A 26,936-nucleotide genomic window follows, 5' to 3' on the forward strand; every position below is an offset into this window, starting at 1 on the left:
GCAGAGAATCCCATGTACACTTTTATTTCTCTTTGTGATTCACAGTACTCCCAGTGAGACTTACACTTATCACAGCATATGAAAAGGCATTTAACTGACCTGGCATTACAGCCTATTATAATAACTGCAATGATTGTAGGCAAAAATTAGTACCAAATACTTAGAATGAGTATTTGGATCCTTCTCACACAGTTCTGCTAAAGAACTTGTGTAAGTTCTGCTAAAGAGCAAGTGTAAGAAATCTGAAAATAAGGTGGGAAAACTCTTTATATACTTTAAGGTTGCTTCTTGGAAGACATTACTGTAATCTTTTAAGAAAAGACTTAACTCAAGAATTTAATAATTTAGAGAAACAGAAGACCTTTTGTCTTTTTATGTCTATTTGAACATCTTTTGGATCTGACTTAGGGAAAACATCTTTTACCATCTGCCTGCTCCTTTGCAGAAGCTCTGCAGTCTGAATACTGAGAACTTTCATATATATCTTCTGCTGCTAGAGCTGCTGCCCTGTTTCTTTATAACTGAAGTTGAAGATTAACTCTTTTATCCAAATTCCTAAAATGGTAGAAGGATTTTTGCCAGTGAAGAGAACACCAGATATAAATAAGACTTTTTATTTTCATCTACACTTCTGAGCAAAAAGAATAAACGGGAGTGGAAATAAAATTGAACAAGTAAGTAAACATCATAAATCCTGTATGAAAACTGATCATTATCCTGTCTGTCAGAACAAGCAAACAGAAATCAAACCTACCATTCAGTAACAAGGGGGACTATCATTACTGGACAGGAGGTGTAGAAATGCAGTAAGAATTCAACTGAAATATCAGTCTCAGTAAGGCCAAGTGTCAGTCAAAGAACTGTCACTTATAATGGAAATACTGACTAATAAGGCTGTTTTTAAGGTTCAAAAACAGCACACTGAGATAAGAGTTTAAAAATTAAGGATTTCTGAATATGCTACATTATACCAGCAAATATCTAGGAACTTAATTCATATAACTTCAGAAAGAAACAGAAGAAGATCAGCAGCCATAGGCAGAGGTTAAAAAATCACATCATACTACAGGCATCAATTCAGTGTTTGATTCAGGAAAAGAGTAAACTGTCAGAAGAATGTTCAAAAGAAGCTTGCGAGGGGAACAAATGACACTTTGGAAGTTAGCAGTTCTTTGTAACATATGCTGCAAGAGCTATGACAGCATAAGAAAAAAGTACCCAAAAAAAGGAAAATTGGACAGAGATGTCTGTATATACACCTCTTATTGAAAAACTAAACGTGACTTTATTCTACTGAATATAGTGTACAGGGAAGGATTTGTCTACACTGCAAGTGCCATATTTATCCCACTCATCCTAACTCCACAGAAATGCTGAACATGAGGCAGATTCCTCAGATGATTGTGTCAACATTGCTACAGGTGTGGGGTAGTGAAATGTGTTCCCAGCACTGTGCACTGTGCTGTGCACAGGCTAACAAGCCCTGCCCTTGCTTTGAATCCACATGAATGAAGCATTACAGCCTCTGCCCTTGAGCAGGCAAGCCTGTAAGGTACTGGACCCGATGGACCTCTGGGTTTAGCCATTCTCTAATTTGCAGATCTCTGTACTACACTGTTCAGTGCAGAGCTGATGTGTCTCTAAAGAAGAAATACAGAGAATGCTGCAGTGAATTTTGAAAGCACGAAGGTATGATAAGACCAGACATCAAAGCAGGAAGATACACTACTACCTCAAACAAGTATGACTACATTTTTATAAAACAGAAGACTCAAAAATTTCTGAACTCCTTTTCAAATAATTATGACAAGCCTGTACTTCCAGCCAGAAGTTCATTCAATAACAGGATACAGTGAAAGGAAGATCATTAGAAACTTTTGATCATCATGTGTATAAGAACCTCATGCATAATAAATTGATTTATATTTCATGATTCCCATCCTTTTCAATGTGAATTAAAAGGTTTTAATGCACACAAGTAAGAGGACCTACACCAACAGCTGCCTGGAAAGGAAGGCATAGCCTAGTCGGGGACACGCAATCACATCAATGTGGAATATCAGCCTGGGATAATGAGAGGAATATTAAGGAATAAGAACAATTCTGAAATACTATGAAACCCTTAAGAAAATTACTGAAAAGCTTGCTTTTGTTATGGCAGATTCTTCTGACAACTGTGGTACTCAATTGTGGCAAATAAGTAATTCGCAAACGAATTCAATTATGTATGTAGATATCACAGAAATCAGTAGGCTAATTATGAGTTGTGATTCTTTGTCAAGATTACACTTTTATAATTTTTGACTAGTACCTACCAATTTTTTCCAATTGTTTAGACACATGAAGTGAATTTTCCCAAAGTCTGCACCTGAAACACTTTGCTAAAATCAAAGAGTTTAATAAAGCAGAGAAGTTGTTCTTAGATGATGCCAGAAAGTCAGATAGCCCTGTAAAAAGAAGATTGACTTATGTTAATAAACTAAAATGTAGCTTATTAGGATACGTACCAAAAAAAAAGAATTAAATTTTACCATACATCTAGTAACTCTCAAGCCATTTCTAAATATTCTGCCAGTATCTTGTGTCAAAGTAAAGTCTTGAATAGGAATACATCCCAGCTGAGCCTGAATGAGACTAGAAAAAGAATGGGTTTGTAAACAAAGAACAACATCAAAGTTATTAATGGGGGGAAAAAAGGAAATTCAGAATAGAAACAACAAAATACAAGATCTGGTCCTCTGCAAAATGACAAAAAATTTAGCAGGGACTTCAACAGCCATAAAATGGCTGTTTTTCAATAAAAAAGAAAAAGGCAATATAATATTTACCAGTTTACTTTCATTTCTCTTGTTTTTATCTTCCCCTCCATTGGAAACCTATGCATGAAAACATACATATTTTCTACAATTCATTTTATTTATTGTTAAAAAGGTACTTTCAATTTTCAATGTATTTTAAAATACCTGATAGTTATTTTGTCTTTGTCTTTATTCAAAGTGTTCAATATTTTCTTTTCATTTGTTCTTAATTTCACATCCACAAATTCTGCGCAGCTGGAGATCATTGTAATCTGTAATAATTAAAGTTTTTTAGTAATTGCTTTATTTTGCCATTTTTTCTATTACTTCTTCTAATTTTTTTTTTTAAAGAACACTTAAAAAAATTTATTGTCTCAACAGTATGACCATGAAGACACAATCCATCAGTTCTTTTTAATACTGACCAACTTTTTTTCCTCTTCCTATAAAGGCTATTAATGAAAGGGGAAAATTTTTCTTTCAGCTTTTAGATTAGTATTTCAATTGAGGTTATCTAAAATCAACCATACACATTACTAATGTTTTATACAAGGAAAATACAAACAGCTTTTTCTGTTATGTATTTCACCCTGCTTTCTTCACACTTTAACAATAAAGACAGTCACAGGAGAACAAGTGCTCCATTTTTTTCATGGCAAATCTGTTTTACCATAGTATTCGCTTGAAAAAAAAAATCTTGTGCTTCAGATAACAGCTTGTCAGCTGAAAGCAGAAAGTTGCTTAAAACAGAAAGACAATTCCCTTAAAAGTAAAACCTGCTCTTGATGCAGCTTTTTTTTTGCAACAAATGAAACCTACTAAAACAGAAAACAATAAAGCTCTTAATACATAAATAGAACAGCTTCAGCAACCTTGCATCTTCATAAGCAAGGTTAGTGAGCAGAGAGAGAGTTGGCAATCAAAAGATCTCAAAGTACAAAGTCTCAAAAATACTCCATATTAATTTAATTAGATGTATTCTTTAAAACTTTATACGAACAAAGCCTGAGCTCTTTAAAATAAATAACAACTTGTGTTTCTTTTCTGACTGTTTAAAAACAATTGAACATATGTAATTTAAAAAAACCCTCAAATTACCAATTCATTTAGTGTCTCAGTTCCCTTAATTGTGAAAAACTGCTTCACTGTATCAAATGCAATGTAATACCACGCCATTAATCTTCCAGTCTCTGTAAAAGAAGAATATACCTTAAAAAAATAAGTATGTCAAGTATATTTTAGTGGCTTCATTTTTTAAGCCACAAAATTAAATTAATTTTCTTATTACAGGCCTCTGTGAGACTTACGCCCACTGCTCAGTACATTACTGCCCCCAGCTGTGTGATGGACATGACTGACCCAATCACAGAGTGGCAGAAAGAACCATGTGCAGTGGCAATTCTCTCCAATGGAGATTAAGTCCCACTAACACACACAGTGAACTGTGGTTGCTAAGAAGCCAAACACCTCTAGCAGAGGACCCTAGAGAAGAGCAAGTATTGATAAAACCTGTCCTTCCTTGCACTGTGCTACAACCAACTATGCTGTCACAGTGTTCTGCAATCTTCTAATCTATAAGAAATTTTCAGCAACAAGAGAAGATCTATTCATAAAACAAGATTAAGAGAATGAATATCCATGACTTGGTCAAGGAACTTGTCCTTTTATTCTACTCAAAAAATCCCTCAGATTTTACTCTCTACTACATTTATGTACTCTTATTAATGGGTCACAAGGGTAGTTGAGACCCTTCATAGTTCACTTCCATCTCTACATCACTTCTGAAAATTAGTTTATTTCAAACAAGTATTACCTGTTGGCTTGAAATTATTTGCTTCATCCATCCTGATCAAATCAAAAGCTGATAAATCATTTAAGTTCTTGAGACACAGTTCTGTCAAAAATTTGAAAAATGTTTTCTACATGTACTGAAAATACCTCATCCATGTACAAACCACAAACATCATTATCAAATGGTATGAATGTATTCCCAAGTAATTCCACTGAACACAAGAAAAGGTTTCGGAATCCTTCTATTAAAGTTGGTGGTTAACTTCTCTCTGGGGAAACTCACTGAAAGATAATTGATAAGGACAAGCCAACTCTTTTTCAGTAAGGCAAAAGTTGCAAAGGGAAAGAACCTAGATGCTGGAATGTAGGCTGCCATATTCAATTTTGAATGACAAATCAGAGAGCCCACAAGCACTTATGTAGCTCTTTTGTTACAGAGCTGACACTGAAATGGTTCAAATTTCAAATACCCACAAGTATTCATGAATCCTTCATTAGAAATTTTCATACTGTATCAGGTGCATTTGTATTTATTTCACTAAACCTGTTGTGTCAGGTTACCTGCATAAGAATGACCAAAGTGCTTTTGTTTTCTCTTCTTCAAGACCAAGTGAATATTCAGAATTTAGAAGTCACTTAGAAGAGCACTCAAAGAGATAGTTCCCCTAGCAATCATTCACTTTACACATGAAATATATGAAAACATTATATACATTACTACAAAATAGTTCATGTTGCAGGGAAAAGGATATCGTTTTTAATATCAGAACTGCAAGGAAATATAATCCACACTAAAAAAGCATTAATTAAATTCTTCTAGCACTATCTGTACATTTTAAACCATGCCTTCTCTCATAAAGCCTTCTTTAGGTAGTATCATGCTACATCCCCTCTATTCCTTTCAACCTACATGGCAAGAATAGAAAACTTCTGATGTAAAAGACAGGAAAAGATAGAAAACTACTGAAAGAGGCAAATTTTCTTACTGATAAGTACTCCTCTTTTCGCTGTCTGCAAGTCAGTCAGTGTCTCTCACATTTGGGGACTTCAAGTGGTAGCAAATATACTGTGTTCCTGACCTTGAAACCCTTACACAATGAACAGCCTCAGCATCATACCACCAAGCCCAAAATCAATCACAAATATTTCCTACACAGTTATGTTAAAAATGTGTAAGTGGAGTGCAAGTACAAGCTCTACAAATTCCTGGGCATTTTATCTGTCCATGTTTTCATGGACCAGATCTTCCTCCAGATATTTTAGCTCCAAATGGTCTGGATGTACATGAGTACTTTCACTGAAGAAAGAAAATTCTATTTGTAGATTTGCAGAACTTGATAGCAAGCACTCTTTTATAAATATACTAACATTTGAAATACCAGAAAACTTACATGAAGATAAATTAAAAAAACAAAACCACCTGATGAGTTGTATGCTATTTCTGTATTTAAAGTTAATAGGCACCAATTCCCAGATGATTTTGTCCCACTGTATGTTTTCTAATGGAATTACAAATAGGTAAAATGCAGTATTTTTTAAAAAAGGTTTATAACTGGGTTTTATTCAAGTCCTAGCAAAAAAAAAAAAGCCTCTTAAACTCATGCAATTTTAAATTGTTTCTGGACGAGGCAAAGATGTTTACATTTTATATCCTTCGTTTTCAAAGCTAAATTTATGAACGGAAGGTGACATTTCTGAAAAGAACTTTTTTGAAAGTATAGTAACAGAAATTAATGAAAGCAAGTGAGATCAATCAAAGGAAAATTAGGAAGAATGACAAACAATCAAAATTAAAATGTTCTGCTCTATATTTCTGAGCATGTATATGGAGATGAGGTAGGTAAAGGCATTTAATGATTTTCCTCTATACAAGAAAAATTTTTCTACCAGTTAAAAGGTACCGATAGTATTTCAAAAATATTAATAACAAAATAAAATTAATAACACACAGTAAATTACATTTGTTCTGCAAATGGATAGACTGAAATTAATGCATATAGATAATAAACATGGGTGAACATGCCCTAAATTGTAACATTTTACTGAAAAAAGCCAAGAAGCCACTTACCTTGTAATTTTGCTTCAATTCCAACTTTATCTAATCCAGATGAAAAACCTTCATGGCAAAGACAAAAGTTGTTTTAACCTAGTACTATCATACACTTCCTCCTCAATGTAATTACCCATTAAAACTGATTTGCTGATTTTTAGGAAGCAGATAAATACCCCAAAGTGTAAAATGTGGGAATAGTTATTATACTGCAAACAAGTAAGAAGTCTTACAGGGTGCAAATATCTAAGTATCAGTAAGAGACTGCTAGAACAGATGTTCAATGGTAAAAGCTGTAGACATGCCTCCATGTAAAATATCAGAGTCCTAAAAGTTTCAGAAATGTCAGTAGAAACTTCCAGGTACAGTTTTCTTATTTTGGAATATAGAAAGCCACCTAAATTGTAACATCCATTCAAGTACTAGATATATTCTAACTAGAAATCCTTATAAAAAATTGTCTCCAGCAACTACCCAATGACTTCAAAATCAGGTGTAGAACAAGTGGGCAGGAACAAAGATATGGTCAGGGCTGGGGACTGGGATAATGTTCTGAACAAGACAAACTGAAGACATTGGAATTAAGATAACTAGAATTTTATTCTAGAAAAAACTATGAAATAATAGACTGTTCTTTTTCTTAGCAGATTACATATTCAGCAGTGCAAAGCACATTATGGCTTGATACTGTATTAATACATGGTCCAGCATATTAAGATAAAAAGAAATTGATTAGGAAGCTGTAAATGGCTTCTTCACAGTTTTTAAATGTTATACCAATGCGAAACTCCCAGTAACACTTCTCGTTAAAGAACAAAATGTTACAGGCCTATCTTGTTCTCATCACAGTATGAAATAACAGTCCATAAGAAAATGACAGAAACAAATAATATATACATAACACATCCTAATGCTATATTTAGATGAATTAAAAAAGTAAACCCAAACAAACCATAATGAGTTGGATTTTTTAAGGCTCTAATGTACAAGAATGTTGATCGTATCCATTCCAAAGCTACACTGACATCCGTGACAGTATGTAGCACTATTTCTGCATTTAAGTGTTCAACAAGGTGCCTGTGCAAGCTAGCACAAAAAAAAAAACACAAGAGTTAAGGACATTTACCAATGAGCAATACAAAAAGGGCTAAAACTAATTTTTGGGAAGAAACAAAATCAAACAAACCCCTCCCCCCAAACCACAACCGTTCACTGTAATCAGTGAAATTGATAGAACAGTAGTCAGAACAGCGAGATTATGTAGAACAGTAAAGATTATATAAGCAATCAACAATGTAATTTGCTTATTATGGCATAATGCCTAGCAAGCAAAAATAAGCTGTCAACTGTGAAGTTCCACATTTACTAGAAAACAAAGTTACATACACTTAAAAATTACAGCACAGACATTCTGTGCTGTTGATATTCTAAATATATTTGAAAAATTAAACGTTAACAAAATTAAATGAGTAAAATTTCCTGGTTTACCTTTTAACATCCTAACTTTCCCACATATTTCTCATGATAATCTGTTAACAGCAAATATAAGCCTAGTACTTTCCAGACTCTATCATCTAGAAATTCAGAGACATGGGCTACCTTCAACTCCTGCTTTTTGTCTTTGCAATAAATACTCTTTCAGCTTCCTCAGTTTTCCAGCAGGAATCTAAAACTTTTATTTTTTTTGAGCTTAAGACGTCCTAAAGATTCTTTTGGCTAATAAAACAAAAGACCATTAACTACTGAATAGCTTGGCTTTATTTTCCTTAATTCTTTCTCGATTTCTTCTAAATAGACCAAAGCAGCAGCCCAAACCCCACGTGAAGAAAAATGCATTCTGCAGACACTATGAAGTTTAGCTACTATCTACAGAGTCTTATAAAAACAGACTTAGTTACCTGCTCTCTATTATATCAGCACCATTTAACATCTGTATATATCTCTCCCTGGTACTGCAACGAGTCATAATAACTGCTGTGGCAGTAGTGTCAAACTGAAAAATAAAACCCCAAATAAAAACTGCTCTTTAGTTATTAGAAAAAAACATAGTTGAATATGCATCACATACCTGCTGAATCCACTAAAACTCTTTTCTCAAAATCCTCTCTGAAAGGGGTATTGTATGCCAGTTTCCTACTTTCTCTCTAATCCTCATTCACTATGTAACCCAAATGTAATCTTCACATCTTTTTCCACTTCAAGGTGAAGCAGTGATTTTGGATGGACAATACAAAACCAGACTTCTTTCTCAACAGAAAAGTTACCTAGGAATAACTTAAGTATTAATAACCCTTTAAAAACCAAATGCCGCAGTAAAATTCCTGGCATTGTACTTTCTTCTGCAAGAATAGCTTCTGCTAATTTGCCTATAGACAACATCAATACAATAAAACATTCACTTACCTGAGGCCTTCCAGCTCTCCCAATCATCTGCAGAATATCAGTTTCACTGTACTCTTGAAACACTCCTCCAACATAATGCATTGTGGATTTTATAACCACCAGGTGTGCAGGCAGATTGACTCCCATAGCTAAGGTGCTAGTAGTAACTACATCAGATCAAAGTATATGAACACCATCAAAATGTCTAGCAGACACTAATCAAGCAGCAAATAGGCAACTTAACCCTTGATGCCTAAGAGTTCTTAGTTTCTATTGGAATCAGTGGACATTCTACACCACAAAGAATTTGATGTAGATTACAGACAAGTACTTACATAACAGTTTGTGTATCTGATCATCAGCATTCATTTGTTCTCATATTCTTTAACAAATTACATCCCAGATACTTTCACTTAAACATTCCTTTATACTTGGAGATAATCCAGAATATGATTCATGTTCAATATAACAGACACAAAATGAAGAAACCTTACTCTTATTTCTTCAAGGGTATGCATTTGAATAGAGCCATGGCTGAATCTTGCTTAGTAGTGGTCAATATTAAGATATATTTTTTTAAGTCATCAGTCATTAGCATTGCTTATATCCATGGTACCAAACCAGAACCACCACCACTACTATCACAACACTTCACTAATACACACACACTCTCACACAGAAAACATCAGTCAAGTATGTAGCAAGTAATCTTACACTCCTGTTTCCTAATTCACGTTCTCTAAAGAATATATGGAGAGGCAAGAATTCTACACAGAAAGCCAGTTATAAGGGCCAGCTAATATTACTATTCTGCTAGGAAAATAAAGGATTATTGAAATTTCCAATTCTTCTGGAAATAAAATGAAAACTAAAATTAGTAATTATATTATTTTTTTCTTATGACCATTGTAACAAGAAATAAAAATATCCACAAATCATTTAGTGTTGTATATGAACCACACAGAATTCCCCACAGGGTCTGGAAAATTTTTATACAGAAAAAGAAAGCCCAGATGAGATGAGACAATCACATCTCAAATCCCTTCTCATTTCACATAACAACAGATGGACTATTTCTTAGGAACCTCCCCATCAGTCACAACACCTTGCATGGGAGTTTGAAAATAGCATCCTGCCCACCTAAGATGCATAAATGTAGACAATTACCTTCAGGGAAGCCACGTTTGCAAAGAAAACATCTTGGAAACTCAGAGTAAAGATTCACTAGCACAGAACTCCACCTCAATGGCAGGGTTCAATGGCAGGAAAAGGAAACAGACATGGCCAGACCTATATGGACATAGCAGGGGGATGACCTCCATGTGTGGTGAAAAGAAGTTCTACAGTCATTAGTAACAGTGCATATGTAGGCTAACAGGGTAAAAGTACATGTAAAACACAAAAACACCTTCACTTGGATTTCACAACTTCCAAAGGTAATGCTAACTATAGAACCATAAAATATTACTTCCAAACTGCAATCTCAGGATACATAAATGAAATTTTGGATTTCTAAGTTAATGTTACTTACAAAGTACTGGCAAGTCTCCTACAGTAAAAGCTCCTTCAATTATTTTTCTGTCCGATATCTCCATACCCGCATGATGATAAGCCACACCATACGTCAAAAGGTCTGATAATGAAATTATTATATACATCATTTGACTAGGTTTTCTCAAGCAAATATTCAATCACAGAACAGAGAAGTTGTAGGTTATATTTACCTCTCAGTTTGGAGTCCTTCAATGAATTTGCAAACCCCTGTAATCTATGCAACACACACAAACAACAACAAAAACAAAAAAATTAAAAAATATACGTTCTTTGGTTATTTTTAACCACCACCTTTCCCATCCTCAAAGAGAGAACAGACTGACTCTCTGGGGCAGCTATAGCAGCTTTTCAAGCCTGGTCATCTTTCCAAGTGACAGTCAACAATCCTTATGTGTTGTTCACATAAAGCAAATAAGATCATATTTTAGGTCCAAAGCCAGGAGTAGCTTCTGCAGTTGCCATGACTAGGCAATGCTGAAGTAAATAATAATTAATATGGCCATATTTATTAACAGTATCTGAAAAAGTAAAGACAACTAAAAAAAACTGTAGTAAAGTAGTAGTAAAGTCACATCCAATTCAGCTATTCATTTGCTTAATCTTTGCATTACAAGGTCTCAGAGGGCCATAAGAATTAGCATTTTTATGTTCAGAAAGCAACTTTGAGAAACAACAATGTTTGTGAAAGATATCCTGAAACTCTGAGAAGTAAATAAAACTTCCCAAGAAGAGTGCCAAGTTACCAAAAGGCATGTCAACTGTGATAATGATTTTGTTGCACACTCCTCTGCTAGAAACTGTATTAGCTCAACAGCTTTCTTCACAGATATCACAGGTTTACTAAAATGTACAAACATTTATTTCCAATTTAAATTAAAAAATACCTTTGTTTCTGTTCTATACTCAGTAGAAATTTAGCATCTTTTGCAAGAACAGAAGCAGCCTGCTGTACTCCTTTTCTTGTGGCACAAAACTATAAATAAAAGATATTTTTTTGAATCAACACTTTCAAGAAAGAAACCATTTCAAACATGATTAAAAAAAAAGCTGTTGTACCACAAGTGCTGGTTTTTGCTCCGAGTATGTTTGTATAATGCTAGCTATCTTGTAGTTAAGAGTTAAGTCAAATTTGAATTCCGTCTGATTGTCACTGCAAGGAAAACCAAGCACAATTTTGCGTAGCTTCACTGGTCGTTGATCCTCATCTATTTTCAGGCATACAGCAGGCATCTTACTATCTGAAAGCCATTCTGCAATCTTTAAAAAAGTAGAACAGAAAACACAAATTTCTTCTTTTAATTGTGCTCCAGCTCTAATAGCATCATAGAATAATTAACACTTAGCTTTTGTCACGTGTAAACTACTAAGACATTTTTTTATCTTTTAAAATCACAGGTGAGGGTCTGCTTTTTGCAGGACCAATATAATTTGGCTGAAAACTCAATTCTGTTGTGATTTGCACATATGAGGCAAAAATAACAATCAGGAATCTAAAATTGAAGCATGTACATACATGACTGACATTTCCATATGGTTGAAAGTAATCTTACATTAGCAGCAGCCTCATAGCTGTCTTCAGATGACAGCTTAAAAATTACTATTTTGCTATCAATCTAAAATTGTAATTCCAGACAAATTTTATAAAACACAACTTCACTGATCAAAATACAGTTAAAATGTAACTCTTACATCTTGAGTATTTGGGATTGTTGCAGAAACAGCTACAAATCTCAAGGGAGGAACAGTGTCATGTTTCTCTAAGTGACGCCAAAGAGAAGACTGAATAGTTTTCATCCGACTGACTACAACTTCCAAAGTTGCACCGCGGCTTTCATCCTTTATAACGTGTACCTATCAGGAATTTTAAAAGATGTGCTAAATATTTTCCAGTTACAATCTGGACATGTGCTAAATACATTTAATATTTTCTAAGATTCCTTTTATCTTTGCAAAAGATACAAAGGCAGTGCATAAATCACCATTCATTTTCTTACCTCATCAATGAGAAACAGTCGCACGAGCTGGACTATAGAGTTGTCTCTCCACCTTCTAGTCATGCTATCCCACTTTTCCTTGGAGGAAATAAACAACACATCAAAACAACAATAGAAGCTGAAAGGTGTTTTAAATGCCAACACATGCCGCAACTATAGTACATGGAAACATGCCTAAACTTCAATAAATCTTTAAACTGAAACAATTAAATTAATTCAAGCTAATGCCATTTATGTTTCATCTGGCACATTATTATATTACTAACTTTTGTTTATATGAACTGAGAGTGTGTACAGCAGTGTGCAGACAAACAAAAGGATCATAAAATTACTGTGTATTACCAAAAAACAAAAAAAAAAGAGCAGTCCTTGCTGCTGAGACCACTAATGTCTGTTTATTCTAAGTTCTTGTAAGAACTGGGAATGAAACCTACAGGTGTAGTGATAATAATGTCAGCATGATGTATTTCAAATATATCATCCATCAGTGTATCTCCTGTCAACTCCTTGCAGATGAGTCCTATAGGTCCAAATTTTTCTTTCCAGTCATCAAAACGCTGACTGCATAGAGCTTTTATTGGAGCCACTAAAAACAACACCAAATAACGAAAATTAAATCAGGAAAACCAAATCTTCAACTGTATTAGAAATGCATGCATTCAGTTTCTTTAGTAAGATGCCTTCTTGAATTTAATTTCCCTAATTTTCAGCTTTACTTCCAGAACCATAAAATCTGTAACTGGTGTTACTGCTCTTATTATCCTACTCCATGTGCACAATCAATGTTGAGCTTTGGGCCCTAGTTCTTCCCATCAGCAAGCAGAAACAAAACCCTTTAATTAAGATTATTTATGCTCTCTCTTAATCCTTTATCCTGTTGGGTTTGATTTTTCTTTGCAGTTCCACACGGAAACAATCATTCAGCTATCAAAGGTTTTCTCACAGATGGAAGAAACCACAGGAAACACATATTTTCTAATGGAAGATCAGACAAATACCAACCTTTTCCCAGTTAAGAATTATTTGAATACTCTGTATTCAGAGAGCAAAGTATAAGTGAGAAAACATCCAAGAGCAAGAGACAGACTTTTATTTCTTCTGGTATTCTATCAAAATCAAATGTACAGTTAAGTGTAGGGTCATATGAAGCAGCTAACACAGCAGGTAGCAGTTCTCATGCTGGTTCTCATGAACAGTCCTAAAACAATCTACTCTTTCTTTTTTTTCCTGAGAATACACACTGTACTTTTGCAGACTCTTTTTTCCCAGAAATCAGATGTCATTCTCAAAAAGGACTGATATTAACAATACATGTAAGGCTATACTAGATGATTCATCTATATGGAAAATGCAGTGATTTAAGTGAAAGAGGCAATCTAAGCATGAGCCTTAAACAGCCCTAGTACATTAGAGCTTGCAGGGATTACATTCTAGTTAGTTAGAGGCACTGGAATATGAATGATTTCCGCATATTAGCTCACAAATTACTTCTAAACGAAGATATATAAGAATCAGTCTCTGCTTCAGAAAGAGGTGTAAAATCTCATAAGAGTATCAGGGAAAAAATTAGCTCCAGAAAACTGATTAAGCTACCAGCAAGTAATTCACAAAATCACAAAGCTTCAGCAATGCAAGAATGCAAGAAGCAAGTGATTGCTCCCGGAACTACAGTCACCAGCCCTTCGATGTAAAGCTACTGGAAAACAACTCCACAGAACTACTGCAAGCTAATTCACATATATGGGGTCACTGATGAACCAGGCACCAGTGCTCACACCAGCAGGACATAGTGCGATTACCACCTCTGTTCCAACATTCAGAAAACTGACAAGTTTCCTTCTCCATCCTTGTGGAATCTGGAAAGGTCAGCAGATTGAACTCTACTAGCAGCTAACTGCTTCCTTACTGACAGTTCCAACCAACCAAGTTGTAGCAATTCTACCAAGGCAAGTGGAAACTATTACCATACACTCAACCTGGTTCAGCTGACAGAGAACCTGTAGCACATGCCTGCTTCTAAGATCAGTTTACAATCTACAGTAAACTCTAAAGCAACACTAGCTTTATTGTAAGAAGTTGAACAAAATGGAATAAAAAAACAAATATGAAGCTTTTTTAAATATAAGGGTAAAACCTTTAATAGCAAGACTGACAACAAGTACAAATAAACTAAAACTGGGACAAAAGCACCAATTTAATCAAATTTACACAATATTAACTCACTTCTCCAAGAAGGAAAAAAAAAGTGTAACTGGTGTGAGTATCTCCAAGTATTTTCATATTCCTACACAGATCAGTTAAATTCATGAAGATCACAGTTCTGGTGCCTCTGAGGTAGTGTCAGCAAGGAAAACAGCAGGAAACCTTGCCAGGTAAGTGAATACTGAAAAATTTGATCCTCATCTCAGACAAACAGCCCGCCATACAAAAAAAGTGCTGGCCAGAAACCATGCATTAAGAATTTTAGTTTCCTTTGCTTCTTCCTTACCTTTTTGTGTACATCTCACCTTCTTGGAGAACAAACTTCTACAGGATTTTCTAATTTTTATTTGTATAGGCAATGCTGAACACTACAATTACACAGTGCTGTTAAATACTAATAACAGTTACAATGGTACCACAAATAAACACTAAATCAACTTTGTAAAGAATGAAGCAGGTTGCAATACCTTAATGTATTTAATCTCAATATTACTCCTGGACTCGCTTCAGACCTCTGCGATCCCAGAATGACCTTTTCTGTTCTGTCACCAAAATGTTTAAAGCTGCATAATACTTACTGTAAACAACTTTAATGTTTAACCAAGGCAGTGGGGCTTCCATGAGTAATCTGGTAATAGCTAGTTCGAACATTACAGTCTTTCCAGAGCCAGTTGGAGCACAAATCACAAAGTTCCTATCTGTATATAAAAGCTAGGAAAGAATTGCCAAGTCCTGTTAAGTTTTCAATAATGACAAATTAAAGGTCTGCATGACTCTGCTTCCTTTCCACATATTTTGTCCTTCACAACCTTAGAAACCAAGTGTGTTCATGTCAAGCTCCCTCATTTTCCTCTGACAAGATTGATTCTTCCCTCTTTCCCCGTCCACAGTGTCACTCACCCATGTCACTCACCCACCCTTCCTCCTTCTTGCAAATATATTACCAATCTTTATGCATAAATATAATTCTCATCTTAACATAAATGTATTTTAAACTGAGAAAAACACTTTTTTAAAGTTCTTCTGGTCTCTTCTCCCAGCTAAGCATAACCCTGATAAACTATTCCAGGAAGAGGTTCTAGATATATGATAATTTTCTAATCCCTTTTATGCTCTGAATATCAAAGTCCCACTTAAATTTATCTACAAAGCACTACTTGCAGCTGAAGTTTATGTTCCATACTTACATCATCCAAAGCTTTTGACTGTGCATAGTTAAAATATGGGAACTCCTTAAAAATACTTCTAAATTGGGTTGCTTGAGAGCATTAAGGAATTTAAAATACTAGAGCATAAATTATAAAATTGTAGGAATGTAAATGCATCTTGTCCTTGCAATCTAAATGCAAACTTAAAACATACCACAATATTACACAGGCTTGTAAAAATTTATCCAAAAGTAACCTATTAAACGATTCGGTAGTTTTAGATTCTTGGTGTGCCATATATTCCGTATCATTGAAAAAACAACAACTTATTTGAGAGGTCTCAGGATTATACCAATAATCAAGAACCTCCTCCCTGGCATAGGCTTCATAGGATGGCAGACAGTTACGGAATGTGAAGCTGCAAGGGACAAACCAGATACATGAACAAGCAGAACGCTGCTGTTAGCCTATCTAAGGTGTCAGCAGTCACATAATATTTGTAATACAACAAATACAAATTATTTAGCATAATACTGCATGCCCAGAGATAACAGTAGCAAAAAAAATTCACCTATGATCACTTTTAAAGTGGTTTTAAAGATATTTTTCATTGGCCAATAGTGTGTGTAGTTCAGACGATGTTCCTATCTAAAATATGCGGGAGACGAACAGGGAGCATTGTTGGGTTACAGCTCCAGAGGAGCGAGCTGATCCCTGTCTGGACTTGCAGAGCAGCCACGCAAGCAGCCTGACCATGAGCATCTCCTCAGGCTGAGGGTGAGCACACAGCCAGCTGTGACACCAACAGCAACAGGAACAATGAACTGCCAAGGCCTGTGGTCCATGGCACACTAAATCACTACAAAAGAAAAGATACAGGAGTAAAGCAAGAAATAAAAGCAGTTTAAAATGGGTAAAGAAAAGTAAATAACAATAGAATAAAGCAAACAATGATTTTTTAAAAAAATACTTATTTAAAATCCCTGCTCAAAATAAGTTATTTATTTTCAAACTACAAAGCATTAATGATCCTTAATTGGTAAATTCACAACAATAGAATTCTTACTAATTTTGAAAACTGTGCCTTTTTAAAACTATTTGCATGAATTTAAGGTGCCTAAATTTAGACATTTCTTCTTCCTGATATTTAACCTACCATTCCTACAAAAAAAGTATTGAAAAGAGTGTGTAAAAAACCCAGAAGTTTGATAGATATAGATGAATGCTTGATTATATTTCATGTTCAAGGCAGGGCCAAGAAGAAAGAAAATTAAGGTAAAATCTGCTTTAAGAATGGAAATACCATATAGGCACACTACAACATAGGTACAGACCAACAAGGAATATGTTAAGTTAATTTTCTTCTAAGAAAATGGGACAGAAAGTAAGATACAGTTTTCCTAATAAGCCTAAATAATAATTAATTTTTCCTTTATTTAAAGTGTATGGAGATATATGTGTATATGTGTGTTTGCATAGAAAATGTCCAAAATATATATTATGCAAATTAAAATTTTAGATTTTTTATTTTAAAAAGAAAGTTTTGAGGATAAAATTTGAACGTTTGAAATAAGAACAAGCTTTCTTAGGAATGAATGATCTACAAGTCTTATTTCATTCTTGCTTTGGAAGTCAAAAGGATAAACACCTATTGAACATTTGATTCCCAGCATTATGCTACAAATTGAAACTATTACAATGTAATGCATTCTATTTCTAATTTTGCAAATATAAAAGCACTGTAATAAAATCAAGAAAACCAGATCCAGCAAATACAAGGATACGTATTTCTGTAACAGCCCTCAAAATTTCCAATTTTCTTCCTGTAGTTCCTAAAGTAAAAATAGTACATTTATAAAATAAGATTAATTTTCAACCAATAACCATGAAAAGTATCTTCCTGACCCCAAGATGTGTGTTCTGTAAGGAGCTTCAAGTCTGCAACAAGGTCCAGGTGATAGAAAGGAGAAGATGGGATAGGACAGGGAGGTCACCAGCTCATCATTTAAAAAGGCCATAGTGGTGGCCCTTTCATGAACTCACTCCAGTTTAAGGGTATCTTGCATGTACCAGAGACTCAAAACTTGATGCAGTATCTAGTTGTGGTCTCAAAAGTGACAAGAAAGGGATAACCACTTCTCTAAACTTCTTAGCTTTTTTAACAAAGCCCAGGATGCTGGTGGCCTTTGTTAGTGCAGGGACACGCTGCTCACTCAAGTTCAGCAAGCTGCTCACCAGGCCCCGAGCACTTTTCCATGAGCTGCCCTCAGTCAAACCATCCCAGAGAAACCCCAGGGATTTTTCTACTTCCCTGGGGCAAGACTGTGGATTTGTTCCTGCTGAATTTGATGAGATTGCTGTCAGCCCTCTCCTGCAGAGCAGACCCCTGCAGTACTCCCCTTGCTGCTGGCACGTGGGCAGTGTGACCAGCTCACCAGCACCCTCCAAGCCCGGCCAACCACTTTTACACCAGGCAGTTGTTGATCCACTCCTAGTGCCCTACGTGGGTACCAGAATGCTGTGGAAGCGGTTTCTCAACCACTCTGAGGTGTGAAAACCCTTGCTGAAGGCAAAGTGAATGGTATCCACTGCTGTCCCCTCACCCATAAATTGAATCATCACTGCTCATAAGGCAATCAGACAGGAATCTCGCTTTTCATTCCTGACCTGTTTCCAAATCCCACCCTAAGACACCACTCTGCCCTACATTTTTCTGCTAGAACTAATTTTCTACTCCATATTTCTGTAGTAATCAGAAGTCACACGAGGTATATTCCATAGATGTGCCATGTCCCACAAGTGTAAAATCTAGAAATAAAATCTAGAAATAAACAGCACTTACTTAGAAACTATTAAAAGCCAAAAATAATTTTTAAAACATATATTTTATAATTTCATCAAAATCTCACCACTTCCCTCCATTTTCTAGGTATCTCTTATTTCTACAAAGACACAAATATGAGCCACACCACAAATAAACATTTCATTTTCAATTTCTGTTTTCAAATGAAGATGAAACTCTTTCCCACACAAAGGTATAAGGCTGCTTTTTTTCAAATTGCTGAGGGGATGCGAAATTACATTTTCAAACAGGTTTACACGACTTAGTACTTCTTAAAATGTGAATCTTCTTCACAAATTGTTTAGCCAGTTCATATTAAGCAACAATGCAATTAAGTTCCACAGGACTGCAATACATTCTATCCATTTTAGCCAATTATCTCAGCTTGAGCTGGTGGGAAAATGTTCTTCACTCTACCTCAGATCTTGAATACCCTTTATTATTATATACTAAAGACAGACAATGGACTATTTTTCTTGAAATAGAGTAAAAATAATTACCTGTCATATCTAGAATCTCTGAAGCATTAGAAAATGATTGAATTTTAATTCCATTTTCAGACACAATCTCCTCATTATTTACCGTATGCAAAGTAAAATCTGAGTCTTTAGTTATTGGACCATGATGACTATTTCTCAAAAAACCTTCTTTTGTCACTTCTTTCATGTTTTCACTTGTATTTAAGTAAGCACCAATTTCTTTCACATCAACAGAACCAGCTTTGAATTCTGTATTTTTATGCACATCGCCAGACTTTTTAAATAAGCTGCAAAAGATCCAGAATTTTCATTAGCTTGTTGTAATGTTACAGTTTATTTAATATTTGAAAAATACTAGATATACATTTGTATTAGCAGCAGAATTGGTAAAATTGTATCTAACCTTATGTAATGCGACCTAAAAACTCCTTTCAAGATACATTTTAACTTCACTTTCATTCCAGAAAGAACATGAAAGAATAAACTGCCTGCCCAGATGGGCTCTGACTCCTAATAGCAGATTAATTCTGAATTTCTGCATCATTAGAACCAATAGAGGTTTTGAGGAATGGCAGGAGCTGAACACAGAAGAGCAGTTTATTGATAAAATCTCTCCTCCCAGGCAGCACTGAAATCACACTGAGAACTGCTCAAGGTATTCCTGACTAGCTGACCTCAGCTCAGCAAAGCAAATGTCTTTCTTCCTTGTCACCATGCAGGTAAAGAATTCTGAGAAGTATTTTCCAAAAGCTTTGTTATCTAAAGACTTATTTAAAATTTAAGCAACAAACCAATGCTCACTTTTCTCATGAATGAGGCTGAGCTCAGGACACATTTAATTAAATTACTAAAATATTGCCAAAAATTAATATTTTTTTTCCTTATACTGAAAGAATTAGCATCTGGAGCCTGCTAAAGTACCTTCAATTGAAGGATCCCAAACTTTGTGTTCAAGAGATTTATCTAAAATAACAATATGATTCTGACAGTAATAAATTGTCTGAGTTGACTCGACACATACCTTTTTCTTAATGTTGAATGGACACTCTCATCATCACTGTTTTCACTTAATGCTTTATTATTTCGTGGTTGCTGGGAAAAATCTATTACTCTTTTGGATTTATTTTCATCAAAGGAGAGAAAAGATGAAACCACTTTCGGATTTTCATGCTGAAAATTAATTTTATCTCTTTTTCCTAGACTTAATTGTAGGACTTCTTTTTCAGGGGTTATGCCAAAATGTACAGGTGCTGATGATTTATCTTCTACTTTCTCTGTGTTACTCTTACATTGCTGTACAAACTTCTCATGCTTGCTCCCCCCTACAAAAACTATAAATAATTATTTTATTAATATTAATATTCTTATTAACAGTTATTTAATCAAGTATCTTTCCCACAGAATCAGCCAAATTCACATCTATTATACAAACTGATATTTCTATCTAATTGCAAGAACTTTAGTGTGTACTTTATGACTTGTGCTAATGAATGTAATGCATGCGTTGTCAATAAAGTTATAAAGATAAGGTCCCTTTCTTTCCTCCATATGCAAAATAAAGGATAAAAGCTATTCTTCAGAAATACAAAATAGTTGGTATGACACAATTCTTCACCCTGTGCCAGAAACATAAAGATGGTCTTTTAAAAAAAATGACACAATGACCAAGCTTGAAGTTCCTACTACAAAGTTCCTGCTGAAATAAACACTGCAATCTCAACAGTCAGAACTGGTTGCTGATGTTAGTGACAGGCTAGTTTCTTAACCTTCTTGGTTAATTATCACCAAGGTTTTGCAGGGTTAATTCTCAGTAGAATCAGTGTCCTGATCTGGCTGACCAGACCAACAAGCACTGCTGTCGGCAGCAGGAAGGGAAAGGCACAAACAGAAACAAGCAACTAAATGCAACAAGATAACAACTCTATTTTGCTGTCTTAATTTCAATGTTATCCATCCAGAAACTCAAAATTACAATGCCCTGTTTGTGACACAACCCCAACAGTTTCAATTCTACAAACATCAAAAAGCTTCTTTGAATAAGCAGCTCTTAATGGAATTATTCTTGCATAAAGCAGAAAAAACCCCACCTTCTGTTTTACTAAAATTCCTAAATAGAGACTATTATAAATCAGCACAGCAGCTAAGAAATGCACAAATCTAGTTGACAGAGATAAAGCAATGGCATTCTTTAAAATAAATTTCCTTAAGTTAATCCTGAATGTCTAGGAATATATGCCACTTAGCAGCAATTAATGATCAGATTCAAATTTGGCCACCTGATCAATTTGATTAAAGCCCCAAAAAAAGGAAGAAAAAAGTGAGTGTCATATAAACTCTCTGTTCCTTGGGTGGCAGACAGGCCATCAGATCCATGTGACAACATTATGCTCTTACAGCCACTTCCCACTGTGTTACAATGCCTCATGAAACAATGTGCAGTAAATGAAATTTTGATTATACTTCTTACCATGCACACTTCTTCACAGCAAATTTGTGGCGTATTTATCCCTAAAGAGGACTCCTATGCTCCTGGCACATCTAACACCATCCTTCTCAACTCAAATACATTCTTTGTCTCTACTTGCATACCTAGAATATTTCATATTTCACAGCAAAAGAGGAATGATCTGTCACACTAATTATTTGTTGAGTAATTTAATATCAACATCAAATAATACTTGACATGGTCTGACACTAGTTGGACTTTGCAGTGTTGGGTTTATGGGTGGACTTGATCATCCTAAACATCTTTTCCAACTGTTGCAATGATTCTGTGATTCTATTCTCTGATACTTTACCCATAGGAGTGTTCGCTGAGCTTTTTTCCAGTTCCCTCTGTAACTCCTCTGCAGCTGGAATTTCAGCAATAGCTGGAGCAGGTGCAATAAACCAAGTCTTACAATCTTCATTTTCCAGACACCTATTTTTAACACACATATGTGAGGTAAAAGCATTTTTTAAGCCCCTCCACAACAATTAGCTCAAAATCACTAGTCATAAATAAGCTAACTTCTGCTAACCCTTATTTCTTATGGCCCTAAGATACACCTGCATCGTTGAATGTGCTTGGAGAAACATTTCAAAGTATGGGTTATGGAACCAGAAATTTCTAGCCCCACATTTCTATCAGTGGGTGAAAAAGTGAGTCAGAAGAAAAAATATTGCTGCAAAATGATTCTGTTTGGAAAACAATTATATATATCTAATAATAAAGATTTACCTTTGTCTCATATCTGGTTTTTCATAAAATAAATTATCCAGTGAAAAGACCATGTCTGCAGAGTTGAACATTTTTAGATCAAACGTGAAGTCTCTTAGTCTGCAAAGGCCACACAAGAAAATGCAAAACTGAAATTGAACCTGTCTAAAGCAACACAATGTTTATTAGTTGTGTCAATATTTAATTTCTATATTGTTTTCTTTTAGAGCTCTTGACTGCATTCTTAATCTTTCTTCAAATAGAGAATCTCTCTCGTGATAAAATGTAGTTCCTGTTGCTTCTGCTAAAAAAGCCCTGTAAGGCAGCAGTTGAAGCAACCTTTACTATCATGACATATCTGGGAAGAAAAAGTGGGTAGGAGTGAAGATCCAGATAAAGTTTATGTTCAAGTATTTAAATTCTAAGAACAATGCTAAAATCCAGCCTAGAGAAGGCTAGAGAAGAGGAGACTGAGGGGACACACCACATTCTTCAACTTCCTCATGAGGGGAAGAGATGGGCAGGCACTGATCTCTTCTCTGCGGTGACCAGTGACAGGACCCAAGAGAGTGGCCTGGAATTGTGTCAGGGGTGGTTTAGAACGGACATTAGAGAAGGGCTCTTACCCCAGAGGGTGGCTGGGCACTGGGACAGGCTCCCCAGGGCAGGGGTCACAGCAGCAGCCTGATAGAGTTCAAGAAGTGTTTGGACAATGCTCTCAGGCACAGCATGACCCTTGGGGTGTCCTGTGCAGGGCCAGGAGTTGGACTTGATGGCCCTTGAGTCCATTCCATCCCAGCATATCCTGTGATTATTTTATACAACTGCGGCCAATATTTTTTTCCTCCAATTGTTTTGTTATAATCACAGTCTGTCAAGTTTTTGCAAAATAAAATTATACTGTTATCTAAAAAAATAAAGTCATACTGCTACCCCAAAAATTATTTTAATTTCCAAGCAAATTAGACTTTTTAAAACATACATGCAAATTGCTTACCTGGATAATTGGAGTATGGGCCCAACACCTTAAAGTTGTTAACAGGTTTGTTCTGAAACATCAGGACCAGAGATTATTTCTAAATTATTTATTGTATACATCAGTATTAAAAATACTCCAGCTAATTTCAGTGTTTTTCATTTAGCATCATCTGTAGGCCTTAGAAATGCTTCTTTATGCCTTTCTGCTGAGAAGTTTTACAGCTCTTAATTTTCCTTGAGGACAACTTTAAAAAGCAAAGATCTTACTAAAAGAATACAACGCAGATGATTTCATGAGTCAAAAACCTGAGACTCACTGATACAAATGGTAAAATACAAATTAAATTTATAAAGTTCAATAAAGGCCAACTCTGGAGGTAAAATAACAAAGCAAAGCTTTCTTCTTTATCTACAGAGAAAAAAACCAAAGGTGGCACTTTTGTAGTCCAGTATCTCATTAGTAATATATGACAAGGATCTTTAAGAATGCTTTGCAAATAGGCTTCAGGTTTAGTTAATTACTGTAGACTTGGCTGTGAATCAAAAATTTTAAAAGTACTTTTCTTTCACAGAATCTATATACCTTCAAATATTGTAGAGAGAGGTTTCAAATTTTAAAAAAAGGAAACATTTCACAATACCAGAATACAGAGCATGTAATCAAAACTATCTGTGAACACAGTGAAGAACTTCAAACAAGAAATCTGTCAATGCCCCTTTTACCCACTCTAAGTCTGCAGTACCACATATGCCAATTTCTGCCACTCCCCCACTGCCAGGTTTTGCACTTTCCCCTTCACATTAATAAATACAGAATTTAGAAATCACACTGATAAATCTAACAAAGGTGTTTCATTTTTGACTCCATGCTTTTAGTGTCAGTAATCTCCAGCAAGAACTCTCAGGCTCGCAATCAGTAGTGGCAGCAGAAAGTATCTGTGAGGAGCACTAATCAAGATGCTATTGAAGTAGTAATAATCTGTGTTAGTGCCTATCCAAGTGAATAACCCCTGTTCCATCAGCTACAAGGAGCTGCAAATACTGCACACCTGTATGAAATGGCTTTCCCACCTCAGGAGGGGAATCATCAAATGTGATTATGCTACTTCCATTTAAATAGTCTGGATTTATGATGCCCATTCTTAAGCAGCCTTTGTTATGCACTACGTTTGATCTCCTGGGGCCTTACTCTGCCCTCTATGCGTAATTTTTTCCTTGACCAGCTCAATCAATCCCAATTGCTTGATTATGTAAATAAAAATAACAGGAGATGTCGTGGTCATTCTACAAGACTGGAAATCTAAAAGAAACACACTCCTTTATGCAGCTCTGCATTCACCCACCTGTTCCACCTGGGAAACAGTGAAAAGTCTCTCTGACTTTTAAAGAAAAAGAAGAAAAAAAGGCAGGCGTGGAAGTGGAGGAGCCCAAAACGTTTCCAAGATGACCAGGAAACAAAGTGTCTTTTCCACACGCTCAGTGCTGTTGGATTCTGCAGGGGAAATGAATATTCCAGATGGCAGAATGAGGGAGTAGGTGTTCGCAGGAGCAGCACAGACCACCGAATCACATTTACTGAGAGGCGTTTGCTAAATCCTGGGAGCAAAGACCTCTCTCATGTGTCTGCTTTAATAAACACCTTATTACAAACGCTGCAGGCCACGAGGGAATTTGCTCAGATTTGAAGCCACTTTACTTTTCACCTTCCTCCTAAAACAAATCCTTTCCTCAGTACACTAATTTCATAATAGCGCTCTCTCGAGGGGCCCAAAGTGAAGGTCACAACCTTTAAGGGTGCTGACCCAAACAAACCACAAGCGCCCGGCGCTCCGGCGGCGCAGAGCGCATCCCCGCCTCACCGCGCCGCTCTCCGGGCCTGCGAGGCCCCTCACGGCCAGGCTCCCGCTCCCTCCACCGAGGAACGAGAACGCCGCGGCTCCCGCCTCACCAACAGCGCCTTCCGCCGCGTCTACCGCGCTAAATGGCGGCCGCGGGGGCTGCGCGCTGGAGGCGCCTCAGCGGGAAGCGGCGATGGCGGCCGCGCCTCCCCCGCACTGTGCGCGGCCGGCGCTCCCCGCAGGGGCCCGGCGCTCCCTCAGGGGCTCCCACTGTCCCCGCAGGGCCCCCCGCTCTCCCCTCAGGGGCTCCCACTGTCCCCTCAGGGGCCCGGCGGTCCCTCAGGGGCTCCCGCTCTCCCCTCAGGGCCCCCCACGCCGCTCAGGGGCTCGGCGGTCCCGCCGGGGCGAAATGGAGGGCGCGGGCCCGCCTCAGGGCCGCTGCCTGCCCTGTGAGGGGCGGCCCGGGAGCAGCGCCGGACGAGCCCCCTACTCGAGATCCTCTGATGGGAAAGAACTGGCCTAAATTCCCCATAAAAACTGCCAGAGAGGAATGTGCAGACGCGCCACTGGTGCTGGATTTAGAGCTTGTCCGAGCATGGATTTATTGGGAATTACTCTCTTGAGAAGTCCTTACTCACTTCAACCCTGATGTAAATTAGAAAAGGCAGCTGATTCCTGAGCCATAAAACTCAGGAAAATTACTCTTGCAGGAAGAAATAAAGAAAGCAAAAATATTGATCCTTTTAGTGGATTTTTGAAAATAATAAGGTTTTCCACCTTGCTGTTCAAGTGGTACAACAAAATTCTTCAAGTTATATGAATTGAAACAATATGATAAAATATTTGTAAAATGCAGAATTAGGTCGTTTACCCTGCTCTTCCCTGAAATACTGCAACATAAAATTCTGGACTTGCCATTAGAGCACAGCAGTTTGAACTAGCAGTTTTTAAATAAATGGCACAACTGTCTAAGAAAGTCTAAATTTTTAGCTGGTTCAAAGCTTCATGACATTCAACAAATACTATAGAGGCAGCTACTGTAAATATGTATTTCCTCATACATAAATAGATGAAAAGGAGAATATTTTCTCAAATATTGATTGATTTTAACATAAATAATTTTTATTTAATCAACTTTTTTTGTTTTTCTTTCTTGAAAACATTAATTTTTAACTTTCCATTTCAAATTCTTAGACATTGTGTATATTTACTTAATGCGTTGTTCTAGCCCAGGTCAATTAAGACCCAGGTCAATGCAAGAAATATTATGTTTCTTTTTACAATCTAGTGTATACTCATGTCTTTCCTTTATTTATTCTTCCTTTTAAAAGACTTGCATCAGAATTGTGTCATATTACAATATTCCAATTTTTATACCACGCATTTAGATGCTTTAACCTACCTCCCCATCTAATTACTGGGCAGACAGCCAAAGGTGAGAAGCACTTCATTCCTACTTCCAACATGACGGGATCTTGGCCAGCACGGAATAACAAAAGATTTTATAAGGAGCTTAGAATACAATCAGGATTGATAATGAACCCATTGTCTGAAATTAGATTCTGAAGCCATCAGTCTTACTCAGTAATCTGAATAAAAGTGGGAAAATGTTTGTGCATAAGCATGCAATAAGCATTCATTTTTTTGCTTACAATAAATTCTGAAACCAGAAAGCATTTTT

At 36.2% G+C, this 26,936-nt stretch overlaps 1 protein-coding gene across 1 annotated transcript in view; it reads right to left on the minus strand.

Moving 5' to 3' along the window:
* Positions 1-22,556, minus strand: part of HFM1 (helicase for meiosis 1) — a gene marked incomplete at its 3' end in the record, with an annotated part of 40,421 nt that extends 17,865 nt beyond the window's left edge. Inside the window, 25 exon segments of the mRNA XM_084211299.1 lie at positions 2,316-2,447; positions 2,537-2,634; positions 2,829-2,876; positions 2,964-3,070; positions 3,897-3,988; positions 4,612-4,692; positions 6,658-6,705; positions 7,592-7,725; positions 8,538-8,632; positions 9,043-9,188; positions 10,553-10,654; positions 10,746-10,789; positions 11,460-11,548; positions 11,632-11,832; positions 12,265-12,426; positions 12,519-12,557; positions 12,561-12,647; positions 13,004-13,155; positions 15,350-15,482; positions 15,959-16,029; positions 17,704-17,751; positions 19,262-19,527; positions 20,262-20,571; positions 22,039-22,160; positions 22,461-22,556. Coding sequence (XP_084067425.1) covers positions 2,316-2,447; positions 2,537-2,634; positions 2,829-2,876; positions 2,964-3,070; positions 3,897-3,988; positions 4,612-4,692; positions 6,658-6,705; positions 7,592-7,725; positions 8,538-8,632; positions 9,043-9,188; positions 10,553-10,654; positions 10,746-10,789; positions 11,460-11,548; positions 11,632-11,832; positions 12,265-12,426; positions 12,519-12,557; positions 12,561-12,647; positions 13,004-13,155; positions 15,350-15,482; positions 15,959-16,029; positions 17,704-17,751; positions 19,262-19,527; positions 20,262-20,571; positions 22,039-22,160; positions 22,461-22,531 — 2,878 coding nt within the window. The 5' untranslated portion in view covers positions 22,532-22,556.
* Positions 22,557-26,936: the final 4,380 nt, after the last annotated feature.

The sequence above is a fragment of the Fringilla coelebs genome (genome assembly GCF_963513975.1).
Source record: "Fringilla coelebs genome assembly, chromosome: 9".
Taxonomy (NCBI): Eukaryota; Metazoa; Chordata; class Aves; order Passeriformes; family Fringillidae; genus Fringilla; species Fringilla coelebs.